Consider the following 16,317-nt stretch of genomic DNA (forward strand, 5'->3'; position numbering starts at 1 on the left):
GTGTATGGCTGGACCTAACAAACATGACCTGGCCGACCAATGGTGTAACTTCATCACTCAGTCACTCAGTCACTCAGTCACAGACATTCGCGTTTGTAGGGCTGGCCCCGCGGTTGCTGTCCAGCCAAAAAGCATCTATCACGCCCTTCTACCTCGATTTCTTCCTTCCATCTTTCTTCTCTACCTTTGTCCGCCGCGTAGCTGGAGCAGATGCTGGAGAACACAGCGGTTCGGGCTCTGAAGCAGCTGGTCCTGCTGCACCGTGAGGACGGTCCGGGCCCCTCCAGAACCGTGGAGTGGCTCAACATGCGCAGCTGGTGCTCCGGACACCTGCACCTCAGGTGCCCCCGCAGGGTGTTCTCCCGACGCGGGCCCTCCAAGCTGGTACTGACCCGAAATACACTCACACACACACAGTCCCTCTAAGCTGGTACTGACCCGAAATACACTCACACACAGGCCCTCTAAGCTGGTACTGACCCAAAATACACTCACACACAGGCCCTCTAAGCTGGTACTGACCCGAAATACACTCACACACAGGCCCTCTAAGCTGGTACTGACCCGAAATACACTCACACACACACAGTCCCTCTAAGCTGGTACTGACCCGAAATACACTCACACACAGGCCCTCCAAGCTGGTACAGACCCGAAATACACTCACACACAGGCCCTCCAACCTGGTACAGACCCGAAATACACTCACACACAGGCCCTCTAAGCTGGTACTGACCCGAAATACACTCACACACACACACAGTCCCTCTAAGCTGGTACTGACCCGAAATACACTCACACACAGTCCCTCTAAACTGGTACTGACCCGAAATACACTCACACACAGTCCTGCTAAACTGGTACCAAATCAGAACATACCAAGACTTGGTACTGACCCAAAGGACACTGGAAACACAGTCCCTGCAAAGCTGGTCTTGAGCTTACACTCACGCACAACCTTACAGAGCTGATATAGCTGATATAGCTGATATGTAGTACTGACCCATAATGTACTGGAGCTGGTAATAATCCATAGAACTGCTCCTGACCAAAGATCCACACACACCAGCTGTACATGCTGTCCTATAGAGTACTTACACAGCCTCCTTTCAGAGAACATTCCAGTCCCCGTCATAACAGCCACAACTTTACAGACTCAGGGTGTGAGTAAATATCGTAGATACACTCAACTTCCGAAGTGTGACATTTCTGTGGCTGACACCTCTTCACCTCTTCTTTTTGTGAGTTTTCTTGTGTAACTGTTAACCTCTGAGCTCTGTGAGTGTGAGTGTGTGTGACCTCTCATTGTGCCCTGTGTGTGTGTGTGTGTGTGTGTGTGTGACCTCTCCTTGTGCCCTGTGTGTGTGTGTGTGTGTGTGTGTGCGCGCGCAGAGGGAGGTGTATGAGAAGGTGTTTGAGAAGACTGCAGACAGACACAGTGACTTCTCTCGGCTGGCCCGAGTTCTGACGGGGAACAGCATCGCCCTGGTCCTGGGGGGAGGGGGTGCCAGGTGAGACACACACACACACACATCATGCAAATGCGCTCACACATCATGCAAACGCGCACACACACACACACACACACACACACACACACACACACACACCACGCAAATGCGCTCACATACTCACACACACACACACACCACGCAAATGCACACACATCATGCAAACGCGCACACACACACCACGCAAATGCACACACAGAGACACAGAAACACACACACACATGCACATGCGCACACACACACACACAAACCACACAAGCGCGCTCACACACGCGCAAACCACGCAAATGCGCGCTCACACACATGCGCGCATGCGAGGGTCAGAGGTCGGCGGTGTTGCCCCGGTAACGGGCCCCTCCCTGCGTCTCGCCGCAGGGGCTGCTCCCACGTGGGCGTGATCAAAGCCATGGAGGAGGCGGGGATCCCCATCGACATCGTGGGTGGGACCTCCATCGGCTCCTTCATTGGGGCGCTGTACGCAGAGGAGCGGAGCGCCGTGCGCACCAAGCAGAGGGCCCGCGAGTGGGCCAAGGTGAGGGGGGGGGGCGTGGGGGTCCCGCTGTCCCGGCACTCTGCCTCTCTCACCCGGTTACCCGGTTTACCCCAGTACCCATCACGGGTCGTTCAGTGTGCTCCGTTCTGTGCTCTATTGATTGGCTTTATTGATATTGAAATGAACTGGACGTCTTTTGCTGTGTTGTAGTCTTAAACACGAAACAGTGTTCTTTACAGTACAACACGTCTACTGTGAAATGCACCTGCACCACAAACAGAATGTATAATAAGCGTAGTGTTTCCTTTCTTTTGCTTCTGTTTGTTTTTCTATTTCCCTTTCTCCCTCTCTCCCCTTCTCCATCTCTCTGTGTGTTGCTTGCTTGCCTTCCCTCTCTTGCTCCCTCCCTCCCTCTCCCTCTCTCCTATCCCAGGCCATGAACTCTGTGTTTAAGACGGTGCTGGACCTGACCTACCCCATCACCTCCATGTTCTCCGGCTCCGCCTTCAACACCAGCATCTACAAGGTGTTCCAGGACAAACAGGTGGAGGTGAGGGAGCCTGGCTGGGCGGGGGGGGGGGGGGGGCGCAAGAGGACAGGCCAGGGCTGGGGAGTGACCTTCAGGAGCATGGGAGAGAGTGTACACAGAGGGCAGGCACAGGCCTGTGTTTGCATGTAGGTGTGTCTTCTGCGCATGAAGAACAGCTCAGCTTTCTCTGCTGCCTGCCACTTCTGTTAGAGTGAATGCCTGGCAGCCGTACAGAGCAAACATTTCACGGTGGCTTGTCACGGTGTGTCTGCAGCTGCCAACTCTACTCCGTGCCTGAGGGCTGAGTGTACAGAGTTTCTCGTTTGATTTGTCTCTCTCTCTCTCTCTCTCACTGCCTGTTTGATCTCGCTCGTCCCGCGCTGCTGCTGCTGCTGCTCCGCCTCCAGGACCTGTGGCTGCCGTACTTCAACGTGACCACCGACATCACCGCCTCCGCCATGCGCGTGCACAAGGACGGTGAGTGACAGCTGTCGGCAGGCCGCGCCTCCAAACCAGCCCCATCCTCCCCCCGGAGTGCAGAACAGACAGTGGCAGCATCACAATGGTCATTATGACATCATCGCAGTCAGTGGGAGGTCTCGTATGAGGGCACATTAACTCAGGCGATTGCAAGCACTCGCTGTTTCTTGTTTTTTTTTATTATTCACATATCAGGAAGGAGAGAAAGCAAGGTGAAAATAATAGTACATGTTCGCTTCGGTCTCACACACAGGCACACGCAAACAGCACAGGCTCACACAGACAGACACGCATGTTTTACTCACGTCCTGGGAGATAACAGCTGCGATTTATCTGCGGTTTGTACGAATGACCGTGTAACAGCCACTGGCACGCTTGTGTGCAGAGAGCGCAGGGCGCAACGCTAGGAGGGAGGGAGGAGGGGGAGAGAGACAGAGAGAGAGGGAGAGGGAGAGGGAGACAGTCAGCGCTGGAGGGCAGCCCATGAGTCAGAGATTGAGAGATTACATCATCACATTACTCACAGCGCAACCATGGCGAAGGTTGCCAGGCCCCACTTCCTGTGCAAGACATGGAGGGTGGGGGGAGATGGGGAGGGGAGGGGCTGGGGCTGGGGGTAGGGGTGGGGGGTGGGGGGGGGGCTGGGCGTGGTAAACATGGTTCCTGCCTGCTCATCCTTGTCCTCGTCAGTCTTTGATTGCGGCTGATCTTTGTGTACGGATTGACTGCCTTGATCGGCCTGCTAATGGTGGTGTAGGTGTTGCCCGATCCTGCCCTCTCTTCTCTGCCAAGCTACTCGGTTTCGCACCCGGCTCCCAAGGATCCCCCATTTCAGTAGCGCTCAGTTCTGAGGACTCCAGTGAGGAAGCCCGCGTGCCCCAAGGCCCCAGGCTTGGACCCCTATGCTTTGCTCACATTATTGTCCCCGAGGCCTGCTACATCGGCTACACCTAATGAACGCGCATCACTCTCTACTGCAACCTTAGCAATAAAGCTAAACGTTAGCGCTACACTGTGCGCAGAATTTACATTGAAAATGCTAATGAAGGCTAGCTAGTACCAGAGCTGAAGTGATGCTGAGTTAACCCTTTGTTGTTTTTAGGGACAGGCAGTCTCTGATTTTGGAATAGCAGGTCCCCAGCTGTCCTACTGAATTGGGGGTTCCAGGGGGGTCACCCTTCTGAGATTGCTCCTGGCATGACTAACCTTTAGAGCTTGTCTTGACTGTTTTTCTTCCCGCAATTCCTCCTCTGCCTCCTTTCCCTTCATCCCTCCATTTTCACCTCCATTCTAACTGTCCAGAATTCCTTCTTGCTTTCTTTCCCCCCTCATTCTTTCCCTCTTCTCTCTTCCACTGTGCCAAGTCTGCCGACTTCTGCAATTTCACAGCAGCTTCTGATGCGTCGATCACATAGAAGGCCGAAGGAACCTCCTTCCTTCCTCTGCTTCCTTGTCTTTCATCCGTGTGTCTGAAACTCGCGGGCCTTGCCCTAAAAGCCACACATTCAGATTACTTAACACCATCCCCTCCATCGATTGTTAATGTATTAATGAAAACATGAGCGATATGTGTGTGCGTGTGTGCAGTTAGGAGGGTACTTCGATACTCCTCGCTCCATGTCCACCCCTGTCTACTCTGTGAAATGGTAGGATCCAGAACACTCCCTGCTAGTCGGCTTTACCCCCCTGTTGTTTCCTGTCAGGTAGACCTGTCCGCTGTCTGTACTTTTAACACCCTAATACCGCATCGTTAGGTTCATGTAGACCTGGCCATCACAGCACTGGCAAAAGCTCAGTCAGTCTCAAAGAGGGTGACAAGCTTTGTTTCTGGAGAGAGGCTGTTCCTCGATTTTATCCGAGTCCTGTGTTCAGTGCAGATGGTGTGGCACAGACCGGACGTGAGCTCACACCCCCCCCCCCCCCTCCGCTTGGCTTGTGAAATGCCCTGGGCCTTCAGAAACACCCCCATCATTGGTGCACCTGAATGAGTTTGTGTCCAGTTGTGGTTCCATCCTTCCAAATAGTGCTATTGTCGTACATGTAGTCCTCCTTTGTGAGTTTGACACCCAGCCTGTCTGGATACCCCTCTCTCCTCTCTGTTTCTCTCCCTCTCTCTCTTTCTCCAACCCTCTCTCTCTCTCTCTCTCTCTCTTTCCTTCACTCTCCCTCTCTCTTTCCCTCACTCTCCCTCTCTCTCTTTCCCTCACCCTCCCTCTCTCTCTCTCTCTCTTTCCCTCACTCTCCCTCTCTCTCTCTCTCTCTCCCCCTCCCTCTCTCTCTCTCTCTCTCTGTCTCTCTCTCTCCCTCTATCCCTCCCTCCCTCTCTCTCCCCCTCTCTCTCTCTCTCTCTCTCTCTCTCTCTCCCTCTCTCCCTCTCTCCCTCCCTCCCTCTCTCTGGTCCTGGGACGTTGTGTAGCTCAGCGGTAACTCTTCCGCCTGTGTGGCTGAGAGGGGGCTGCCCAACGATGGCGCATGTGGATGAACTCTCTGTGAATGTGGGAAGTCCTCTGCTGCTTTTCCTCTTTCTCTTTCTCTGTCTCACTCACACGCACTCTCTCTTTCTCTCCCTCTCCGCCCACCCCTGCCCGCACCCCCACCCCACCCACCCCCCCAGGCTTGGTGTTGTCTCAGTTTGTCTGTGTGTCATAACAAGGCTAACTCTTAATCCGAACGCACAAGTGCGAACAGCAGAACACCGCCGGCAAACCAGCGGCACCGAAGGTCTGCTGAAGGTCTGCTCAGATGCAGGCTGACATGCTTGTTGTCATGGTTACTGTAGGGCCCACAAGTTTAGAGCATTGCGGACGTCCTGTATAGCAGAATAAGCTGTCTTATAAACAGACGAAAAACCCCTTAATTGCTAAGGTCTGAGCCTGAGGTATTTTGTATTTTTATACGCCACTGTTGCGAGGAAGCACTAGATTCAGTATCGGATGCAGTAGAGCCTCGGTACAGGTTTACAGTGTCTTTACCACCAGAGGAGCTGCCAGATAGCTGGGCTTTCCAGATGTTTCTAGTTCAGCTCTCAACCCAACAGTATTGTTCCCCAGCGTTGTTCCAATCAAACACTGCAAACGCACAGCCTCCAGTGGTCCAATATTTAAATGAGATGTTTGTCTCATGAGAAAAAATGCCCGGTAATGGAAATGTAACTTGCAACAGATGCTTTCTCTCATCCGCTGCAGCTGTGTAAACAGCTCCTGATATCCGCGGTGTGATCTGTAGCTATTTCAGGTTATCTGTATTAGCATTCCAGGTAAAAGGGAGAATGCAGGCGGTAAAGCACAAAGGGAGCTTGTCCAGTTTACACAGGTAAACTGCCAGAGAAAGGAATTCTGGTATACTGGAAGACTTCCTTTTTAGATGCGGTCTCAAAGAGTTTCTTTGAATTGAAAGGGGTTGGATCATACCGAATAAGAGTCGGTGATTGCCAATGAAATCGTTTGCTAACATGGTCATAAAAACGTTCATTTTTTAGAAATGGCCTAATAGTCAATAGTCATGCTTTTTACTTAATATGGTTTGTGGTTTGACTGCTAATACGTACGTTTTTGTATGGTTTGATAGAGCAACTCATGTAAATGTCAAAGTTCATATGACAACAATATCCATAATGGAAAATTTATAAGCATTTTAACTGAATTCATTGAGTAATTTAAAAAAAATGTTTGTTTGTTGTTGTAGATCACATAATGCAGTGTTAATATAGTAATATTTTAAATGATATGTTAGTTTTCTTACTAATATTTTTAGTCAATTGGACATCAGCAACACCATGCATCTGCTTTGGAGTTAAGCAAATAAACACCCAGAATAAGAGTTTTATCATGATGTGGGGCTCCAAGCTGTCTGGGACAGTGTGTATGTTCATGGTAGGTTTAACCCTTTGAAGAGCTTGGAATGTTTTTTCAAAATTCTAAGTCAGTGTCCTTAGAACTGCATTGCTTTCCACCACCAGTAGTGATTGTTACATCAGCGTTAGAATGTTCAGATAAGGATATTCTAATCACATATTTGTGATGTCACACCTTAAAGGGTGAAATATGTTCTGTTCTAAAGAGGGTAGAGTACATGACTGTTGTGCAGGCCTGGGGTGTGGCCAGGCTGTAAAAGACAAGCTGGTTTGCTGGGGTGAGGATTCTCTCTCCCCTGGCCTGTGTAAGGGGCACTGGGACATGTCAGGGGACCCCGTAATGTCCCTTCCTGTCCGGCCACTCAGAGCCTTAATGGGGACGTGTGCATTTCTCTCTCCCGCGCTCTATTGACATCCGCATGTATTTTTAATTTCCTGGGAAGTGCTGTCCTTTTTTATCTTTAGCCACCCCCCCCCCTGGTTTTGTCCCTCCTCCGTTCCATCTTTCTATCTCTCTCTCCTTCCTCTCTCTCTCGCTGTCTCTCTCTCTGTCTGTCTCTCCCTGTCTCCTGGGGGGCTGTGCATCTGTGATATCCTCTCCATCTTCATTCGACAGGCAGCACGTGGCGCTACGTTAGAGCGAGCGCGTCCTACGCCCCTTATTTACCTCCGCTCTGCGACCCCAAGGATGGCCACCTGCTTGTGGATGGCTGCTATGTAAACAATGTCCCAGGTCAGAACTGTGCCCCCCCCCAACAACCACAGCTATGCCCCCTACCTCACTCTTAACCCCTCCCAACAGTCGGACATTGGGAACTCATGGCTTGGAAGGAACTTAAAATGTGTGTACAAGGGTGAGTGGGTGGAGTAACTGACTCCCCCCCCCCCCCCCACCCCACCCCACCCAAAATCCCAAATCTACACCACTCCTGAGATTGGGCCTCACACTGAATTGGCACCGCCCTGACCGCCCCCCCGACCCCCCCCCCCCCCTTTCGGTACAGGCCGTCCTGAAGCTTTGTTCATGCAGGTTTATATCCCTGGGGCAGAGATGCATGCTCCTGTCCTGGTCTTCTCCCGTTTGTAGTTTTTTCCATTTTTTATTTTTTCCATTTATCCCGAAATGAACTCTGCGCTTGGCTGGTATACGAGGGGGATCTATCTGTCTTTAACTGTATGTATATATATATATATATATATATAGACATACACGTTTATATGTATGTATGTGTATATAGACATACACGCATATATATGTATGTATGTGTATATATATATATATATATATATATATATATATGTAAATAATATTCATCTTATTAATGTTTGTGTAACCTCCTCTGGAAAGATGGACTGGTGGATATGTTCTTGGTTTTTCCTATGCCTGAGGGAAGTATTCGCATTTTTTTATGATGTTGCTTCAAAGAGCGGGTGGAGGTTTCTTCTCCTTTTTAGCGTGGAAACGGGGTGAATTCTCTTCCGGCTTCCCGGGGCTCGGGCTGTTCCTGTTTCCCTTTCCTTCAGAAGCTGGTTTGAGCTGCAGGGCGCTTTACGTATATTGGCAGGCAGGTAGACGCTTCGTTGACCGGTCAGGCGGTGGAAGTGTGGTCAGACAGGAAGTGCGGCAGGAGGATTCTGGCGTCTGTCGGGGTTCGGTCAGGGGCCGGACTGAACCGGACGCGCCACGCCTCTTCAGTTTACGGCTGTTTGGAGACGGCCTAAACAAATTAGTTTTCACTGTTTTTGCCGTTCCTTTTCCCCCCCCGCCTCTTTTCTTGATGTAATTTCCCCCACCCCCCCACAGCAGTTTTTTTGCAGTGCTTTTGTCACTTCCTGTGCAGTGTTTCTGTCACTTCCTGTGAACCTGGTTTCTGCACGCAGATGAAAAGCATCTTGAGTGTGGCACCAGCTTTATCCCCACGTCATCCGCTTGGCCTTGTGTTTATATGTTGTACCTGTAAATGTACGCATATTTATATATATATATTTACCTTAAACATGTGTCCACCGTTAAAGTACGCGTGAAACTGACACCGCCATATTTCCCTCCCCCACCCCATTTTGTTTTTGGAAAGCAGTTTCTGTGTTCTGGATCCTACATTGAAAAACCTTGCAGTTTTTGTGTCCCCTCGTCCCCACCCCCCCCATCCAGAATTCATTGACTGGAAATTGAGTATCTCACTTAAGTGTGACTAAGCATATTTCCACTCAAGTTCAGTCTTCCTCAGTTTTTCCACACGAGTGATCATGCCCAGACATCTCGCTCCTGTCTCTCGCCCCCCCTTCCCCAAACTCCATGACTGCAACCCCCCCATGAGCATATATCCCCATTGAGCTCCAGCTTCTCCTTCCAGCCCATGTTGCGCCCAGCTTCTTGCCCCCCAAGCAATGCAGGGGAGGGCAGGACTGGCTGGCTGCATCTCCCCACTTGTTCGCTGTGAGGTAGATCTCCAAACCCCCCCGTCCACTGAGACCTCTGCCCCCCCCCCCCACTCTGCGCTCATCCAGAACTCTGTTTGTGTCAAACTCCAACTCGCCATCGCAATCCCCTGGAGAATCGGCTGGCCTTTGCGTCCACACTGTTGGATGCCAGAGTGCTGTGTGTCTGAACAGTACCGAGTGGGTGGCTCACACTAGAAGGCCTCATTGTCGAGACCTGCCCGAGCTGGGTGTGACCTTTGACCTTACACCTCTGACATTGCTTGGGGCCCGAGGAATGACTGTACAAATTTGGCAGCAAAACGAACGGGCCACTGAGAAATGGCCCTTTAGTTTAAAAAAAAAAAATTAGGATCCACCTCACAGCAGTTGTTGTTTGGGCAGGGTGAAGGGGGCCTAGCCCCACAGCAGGGGTGCAGAGTGTCCCACGTGATAGGGTTTTGGCGATCGACCTGCCTCCTGACTCCACGCCTAGCACCCCCCCCCCCCAATCCCTGCACCCCACCCCGGGGGTGACCCTCCCTCACCTGAACACGCACTCACTTGCACAGACGCAGTCGAGGGTGACCCCCAAACTGCAGGATGAAGGGGGAGGGGCTAGGAGGAGGGGTCAGGAGGCGGACGGGGCGGGGCGGCGCTCCGTCGATGGCGGTGGACCGATGGCGCGCCGCCCCGGGCCCGGTCTGCGCCGGGCTAAAACGGCGACGTTGCCGAGACGTTGCCGAAAGGTTATTGAGACGTTATCCCCCCTCCCCTCCCGGTGTGCCAGGCTCTCTGTGGCGCTATGTGAGGGCTAGCATGACCCTTTCGGGGTACCTGCCGCCCCTCTGCGACCCCAAAGATGGCAACTTGCTCATGGACGGTGGCTACATCAACAACCTCCCAGGCAAGTAAGGTGCCCCGACCCCCCCAACCCCCTCTCACCCTCACCCCAGAAAAGGGGGGGGTCGTGGGTCGGGTGGGGGGGGGAAGGGTTGATAAGCAGGTGCGTTACTGTGGAAACAGGAAAGGAAGAATTGGTCCGGTGGTAAGTACCGCTGCCTCTCTTAAGGGTGGGGAAGTGTTTTTGGAGTGAATCAGCCCTCTTTTCCATCTGTATCTGAGCGTGACCTGTGCACTCATCTGATCACCCCCTTGGGGGTCTGTAAGGCTTCATGTCCTGACAAACAGCGTATGTTTAACTTCACCTGTTATCGCATTTATCACAGCTGTTGCTATGATACCACATATGATAAACAGTTCCTATAAAGGGTAGTGGGCACAACACAGGTGAATGGTGATGTTTGGAAGATTTGCTAAATAATTGATTAATTAATTCAGTTGAGTTCCCTGTGCTATGAATCAAGATGGAAAATGCAGTCTCTGTTCACATCCATTACGATTCGGTGTCACACCAGAATTGAGACCAGATCCTGTTCACATCAGATTCAGATGGAAACAGAAGGCTCTGCTCAGCACTGCTGTGATGACTGATCACTGGTGAAGGGCTGGACCCACATCACCATCATCATCATCATCATAATCATCATCGTCATCAGTTCTGTGATCATGAACATCTGTGCCACAATGCCAATGGCATCAGATATGTTGTGTTACCTGTCGGGGCTATCTGGTGCCTGATTGGTTGAGGACGCTAGATGGGAGGGGCATTGGCTGTGAATGGGTATATTCCTTCCTGTTTTCTACACGCACAGTATAAAGGGTTTTTTAATCAGGTTAACCTTTTAGAGGGATGTAAACTGAGTGCTTCTGGGTAAAAAAATAAATAAAAAATAGAACACCAGATAGCATCAGTCCATCAACAGATTTCCAGTTGAAATGCAACAAGGTAGTCATTTTAATTTGGGCCTTCTTAAAAATTTCGGCAGGATGACATTCCCACAGATTACTGCCCAAAAATATAGTGAAAGGCTGTTCCATTTCAACAAGAGGAATGGAAATAAAATTAGATCAGCTTTTGATGGACCTTTCCAAGGAAGACGTATTTGTTCGTTTTCGCGCCAGACCGGTCCTTCCTGTCATGTACATCAGGGGTACTGAAGTCTGTTCCCCAGGGTCAGCAGTGCTGCTGGTTTTCTCTTCTGCCTGGTAGTCCATAGTCCAATAATGTCTGTGATTGGCCAGAGATCACACTCACCTGGTGCATCAGGTTTAAATCCGTTCCTGATCCGAAAGGTAGGAATGAAAACCAGCAGCACTACCAGCCCTGAGGGCCGGATTGGAGCAGCGCTGATGTAAGGCGTTCAGACGTGCCGGTTATTTTTGCGTTAACGCTGCAGGAGGAAGGGTCTAAAAACGGAAAGCCCGCGGGCTCCATTCCCGAGCAGGACCCTCCTGTTGGTCCCTGAAGCCCAGCTGCAAGGACAGAAGCTGGTCCTCTCAGATGAGGACGTTTTCTGAGGCAGCAGTCGGGACACGGTCACACGGACACTCCCGTCCTCTCGGCTCTGGCTGAGAGATCACACGGCAGCATTTGCGTCCTCTCTTTTGAATTTGAGTCGTCCCCGTTTGCTGTAGCGAGACAAAAACGTACGTCTTCCTTGTTGCTCGCCTGCGACGGTGAGCGGGCCCGTTCACACACGGGGCCCATGGCTCTGCCTGTGAATTTATGGCTGTGGTTTGGTTGCCGTGGTTACAGGGTTTTTTTTTTTTGGGGGTGTGTGTGTGTGTGTGTGGGTGGTACATTATAGAGGATGCTGTGTCTGAATAAGAGCACCCAAACCTGGCGTGGGGGGGGGGGGGGTAACAAATGATCTATGTCACGTTTCACAAACTCTCCCCCTGATGGTAATTTGGCTTGTGTGAGGTATTCCCCTTTCTCATTTACCCCTGTTCTTCCTAAATCTGAGCCAGTTGTTGGAAAATTATGCTTAACCATCTGCGGGTTTCTGTAGCGTGGCTGGACCTGGTGCACATGGACCTCATCAACCGTAGTCTATGTGCGTTACCATGGCTACAGCTCTGACCCAGACCTACACTGATGATCAGGCTCTGACTTTGTGAATCACAGCCTGCTGATTGGTTGATTAGTCGATTGATTTCTTCTTCTTTTTTTGGCCGCATTTAATTGGTGTGTCTCTTTCAGTAAGTGATGTAGCTTGGTCTTGCTGCTGGGTCTAATCAGGATCTCTGGAGCTACCCAGACTTCATTATGAAGTGTGACTGTCAGCTTAGAGCAACAGTTCTTTATTTAATTTTTTCCCCCTTCTGAACAAGGGAAGATGTCCAGAGGTCGACAAAAGAGTTAGACTTTTGGCATCCTGAGTTTGCCTAAATTTCTCTGTGGCTCTTTTGTGAGGTTCGTTCAGAACTAGCCTGGTCGAGGGAAATGCCTTCCTTCTGCTGCCCTGACCTTTGTGTTCCTGCCACACTGAGGGACGTGTGTGTCCCACTCCATTTATATATGCTGGGCCAGCACTGTAGCCATGGTAACCTTGCTATTGTACACACTGTACCAACACTACAGATTCTGAACAGGTCTGCAGTGTCCCACAGTTACCAGAGCAGGCAGTTTACACCACTCCTGAAGGCCGCTTTATCGAGACCTGCCGGGGCTGAGCGTGACCTTTTGATCTGACGTTTCTGACTATACTGGGGGTCAAGGAATGACCTCGTGATTTCAGCTCGTCGAACAGAAAACCTTGCAGCTATAGAAGTACTATTTGTGTGTATGTGTGCGTGTGTTGTGTAGTGTTGATTTAAGCCAAGGTCTCGATAAAGCGCCCATTTTTTGTGGGGGTGTAACTGCATTTTCCCTGGTATCTGTAAGTGCTAGAACAAATTTGTGTCTTGGGGACATGAACACCCTCGTATCCCCACCCCACCTCCTCCACTCCACCCACATGAATGATACTGAACTCTCTGATTGGTTTCCCGCTGCTGCTGCCGGTGGGTTCCCATCCACGCCCCAAACGTCTGCCCTGCGTCGCACGTCCCACAGCGGACATCGCCCGAAACATGGGCGCCAAGACGGTCATCGCCATCGACGTGGGCAGCCAGGACGAGACCGACCTCTGCAACTACGGAGACAGCCTGTCCGGCTGGTGGTTGCTGTGGAAACGGATAAACCCCTGGGCAGAGAAAGTCAAGGTTTGAGCGGCGACGTCATCGTGGGGAGGGGGGGGGGGGGGGGGGGGGGGGGGGGGGGTGGGGGGCGGGGCTTTGGGAGGTGCTGGGAGGGGGAGGGCCTGCTGCTCCTGTGCTTTTTCGAGTGAGGCGTTTCCTCGGGTCTTCCTGCAGGTTCCAGACATGGCCGAGATCCAGTCCCGCCTGGCCTACGTGTCGTGTGTTCGGCAGCTGGAGGTGGTGAAGAAGAGTGCCTACTGTGAGTACATCCGCCCGCCCATAGACCGCTTCAAGACCATGGACTTCGGCAAGTTTGACGAGATCTACGTGAGTCCTTCCTCCCCTTGCCCTCCGCTGCCTTCAAGGCTGCATCTTCTGCTGAGAATCTCCTTCTGTCCTGTCAATACACTAACCCACCATCCTCCTCTTTCCTGTCTGTACCGACCTTCCACTGTTCTACAATACTCTTCTCTTCTGGTTGTGATTGCTTTATGCTGTCCCACAATTCTCTTCTGTCCACATGTTTTTAAACTATCCCACAATCCTCTTCCCTACTGTCCACACCTATTTTGCTCACAGTCCTCTACTTGTTTTTCTTGGTATTTGTGAAAGTTAGATATTACTTCTTTAGATATTGTTCTTTTATCCTCAATGTTAACTTTCTATTTATTTGCTTCCATGGAAAACCTTAACACTCTTTGTGTAGCTTGCTTGCTACAGTAATTTATCTAATATCTCAATTTTCTTTTATCAAACAAATATTGATAAATCAATGGCATAAAGAATTTTGAATCCACTCTCATTCATACTAAAATGAGCAGAATTGTTTAGTTAGCTTAAGCTAACTATCCGTGACAGAAGCTGGCTGATGAACAATTTAATCTCGTCTTGTTGGGATTGCCCAGTTCCGGTTATTGTTCCTGCTTTATTCATTACCTTTATTTAACCGGATAGGTCATTGAGAACGCATTCTCTTTTACAGTGACGACCTGGCCACAATAAAATGCATTTCCACTATTCCTGGGTGCCGTTACAAATCATCACCCAAAACGCGACCCCGTAAATGCTTCTGGTGTCTAGCATCAATGGAGCATCAACGCTGTTATTAGCGGTGTGGGCTTTGAGGCGGGCCTGTGTGGGGGGGGGAAGCATGGGGGTGAGGGGACGTGGAATGTTCTCCTCAAACACCACAGAGGTGACATCAGACACTTCGGCTGTCTTTACTGTGTTGGTTTGTTTGAAACTTGTGCCGACTGATTTTGGCGTGATACTGATATTGACATTGTGTGTGTGAAGGATCAGTTGTGTAATTTATGTTAATGTCCCCGCTTCCTCTTTCAGGACGTGGGCTACGACCACGGCAAGGTTCTGTTCACTGGATGGGCTCGAGGTGACATCATCGACAACATGCTGAAAGATCACCGCTCTGCTGACTACAATGACAGCAAGAAGACGGACGTGAGTCCCTTTCAAACACGCGCACACACGTTTCCGTTTCCATGCCTGGGTCTTAATCACCATGGTTACGCTTGTTTCCTCTCAGTCCTACACGTGCCCTGGAGCAGACTTCACGGACCTGGCCGAGATCGTGTCCCGTATCGAACCGGTCCATAGCTACGTTTCAGCTGAGGGTGAGGTCCCCACAACTAGAACATGAGCTCATGCTGCTTTTAATAATAATATGCTAATTACTAATGAAAACTTAGAGTGATTTTTATAGAAGTTTTCATGCATTTTCAACTCAGATGTAACTAAATGATTGATGTAAATTATGTGCATCTTTATCCAAGGAATTACTTCTTTAAATGTTTTACCTATTTCTAAGCAGGATATCGAACTCATTTGAGAAATATTTTACTTCTGTAAAAATACATAAAATCCAAGACTATTTTTGCAACAAACACTAACTCACCTTTGGTCCAGTGAGGTGATTGGACATCTAGGTGGTCTGTGTCTTTAAGTGTGTGTATGTGTGTGTGTGTGTGTGCATTATGGGTGAAATTCCTGGAGTTTGAATATCCATCAGCATCTCTCAACTGTCCACCCGTCATCTTTGTCCCTCTGTCTGTCCTTGCCTGTCTCTCTGTGTATTTCTCTTTGCTTATATGTGTGTTTGTGACTGTGTCCCTCTGTCTGTCCTTGCCTGTCTCTCTGTGTATTTCTCTTTGCTTATATGTGTGTTTGTGACTGTGTCCCTCTGTCTGTCCTTGCCTGTCTCTCTGTGTGTATTTCTCTTTGCTTATATGTGTGTTTGTGACTGTGTCCCTCTGTCTGTCCATCCCGCAGCGGAGGAGTCTGACTGCCTGACGGAGTACGAGGAGGACGGGATGGACACAGTGAGGGAGGAAGAGGGGGAGGAGGAAGAGGAGGAGGCAGATGACCCAGAGGACCACTCCCCTGGAGAGTGGGGGCCCAATGGGGTCTTCCAGACGGTACACACACCTACTCTTCTACACACACTCATGCACACACACACTCAAACACTTACACTCTAATGCACCCACACACACACATCCTCACAGTACTACCATTCTGGGCACACACACCTGCTCTTCTACACACACACACACACACTTACACATGCATGCACACACACATGCACGCGCTCACACACACACACACACACAACCTTGCATTACTATCATTGTGGGGACACACACCTGCTCCTCTACACACACTCACACATGCATGCACACGCGCACATACACACACGCACACACACACACACACTACCTCACATTACTATCATTGCAGGTACACACACCTTCTCCTCGCTCACATGCTTTTACGAACCTTTAAGAATACTCTTACCACCCTAACAAAGGTAACCTAATGATTATGTGCAACTTCAGAAGCCTGCAGGTAGTTTACTGTTACACTGGAAACAGCGTAACGCCTGAGCCCCTGCAGACATTTTGGCGTGTTCACAAACGGACGCGGTGTGTCT

At 50.4% G+C, this 16,317-nt stretch overlaps 1 protein-coding gene across 5 annotated transcripts in view; it reads left to right on the forward strand.

Moving 5' to 3' along the window:
* Window positions 1–16,317, forward strand: part of pnpla6 (patatin-like phospholipase domain containing 6) — a 34,247-nt gene that overhangs the window by 17,282 nt on the left and 648 nt on the right. For 2 of the 5 annotated variants that reach the window (XM_035404110.1, XM_035404112.1), the window contains exons 25-35: window positions 202–384; window positions 1,393–1,511; window positions 1,887–2,043; window positions 2,438–2,554; window positions 2,941–3,010; window positions 7,483–7,599; window positions 13,246–13,394; window positions 13,545–13,697; window positions 14,712–14,828; window positions 14,914–15,001; window positions 15,657–15,802. In XM_035404110.1, coding sequence (XP_035260001.1) covers window positions 202–384; window positions 1,393–1,511; window positions 1,887–2,043; window positions 2,438–2,554; window positions 2,941–3,010; window positions 7,483–7,599; window positions 13,246–13,394; window positions 13,545–13,697; window positions 14,712–14,828; window positions 14,914–15,001; window positions 15,657–15,802 — 1,416 coding nt within the window. Of the gene's footprint in view, window positions 1–201; window positions 385–1,392; window positions 1,512–1,886; window positions 2,044–2,437; window positions 2,555–2,940; window positions 3,011–7,482; window positions 7,600–10,074; window positions 10,192–13,245; window positions 13,395–13,544; window positions 13,698–14,711; window positions 14,829–14,913; window positions 15,002–15,656; window positions 15,803–16,317 lie in introns of all 5 variants that reach the window. The other 3 variants (XM_035404109.1, XM_035404113.1, XM_035404111.1) reach the window with 2 other exon arrangements.

Source organism: Anguilla anguilla, chromosome 2, assembly GCF_013347855.1.
Source record: "Anguilla anguilla isolate fAngAng1 chromosome 2, fAngAng1.pri, whole genome shotgun sequence".
In the NCBI taxonomy this organism is placed as follows: domain Eukaryota; kingdom Metazoa; phylum Chordata; class Actinopteri; order Anguilliformes; family Anguillidae; genus Anguilla; species Anguilla anguilla.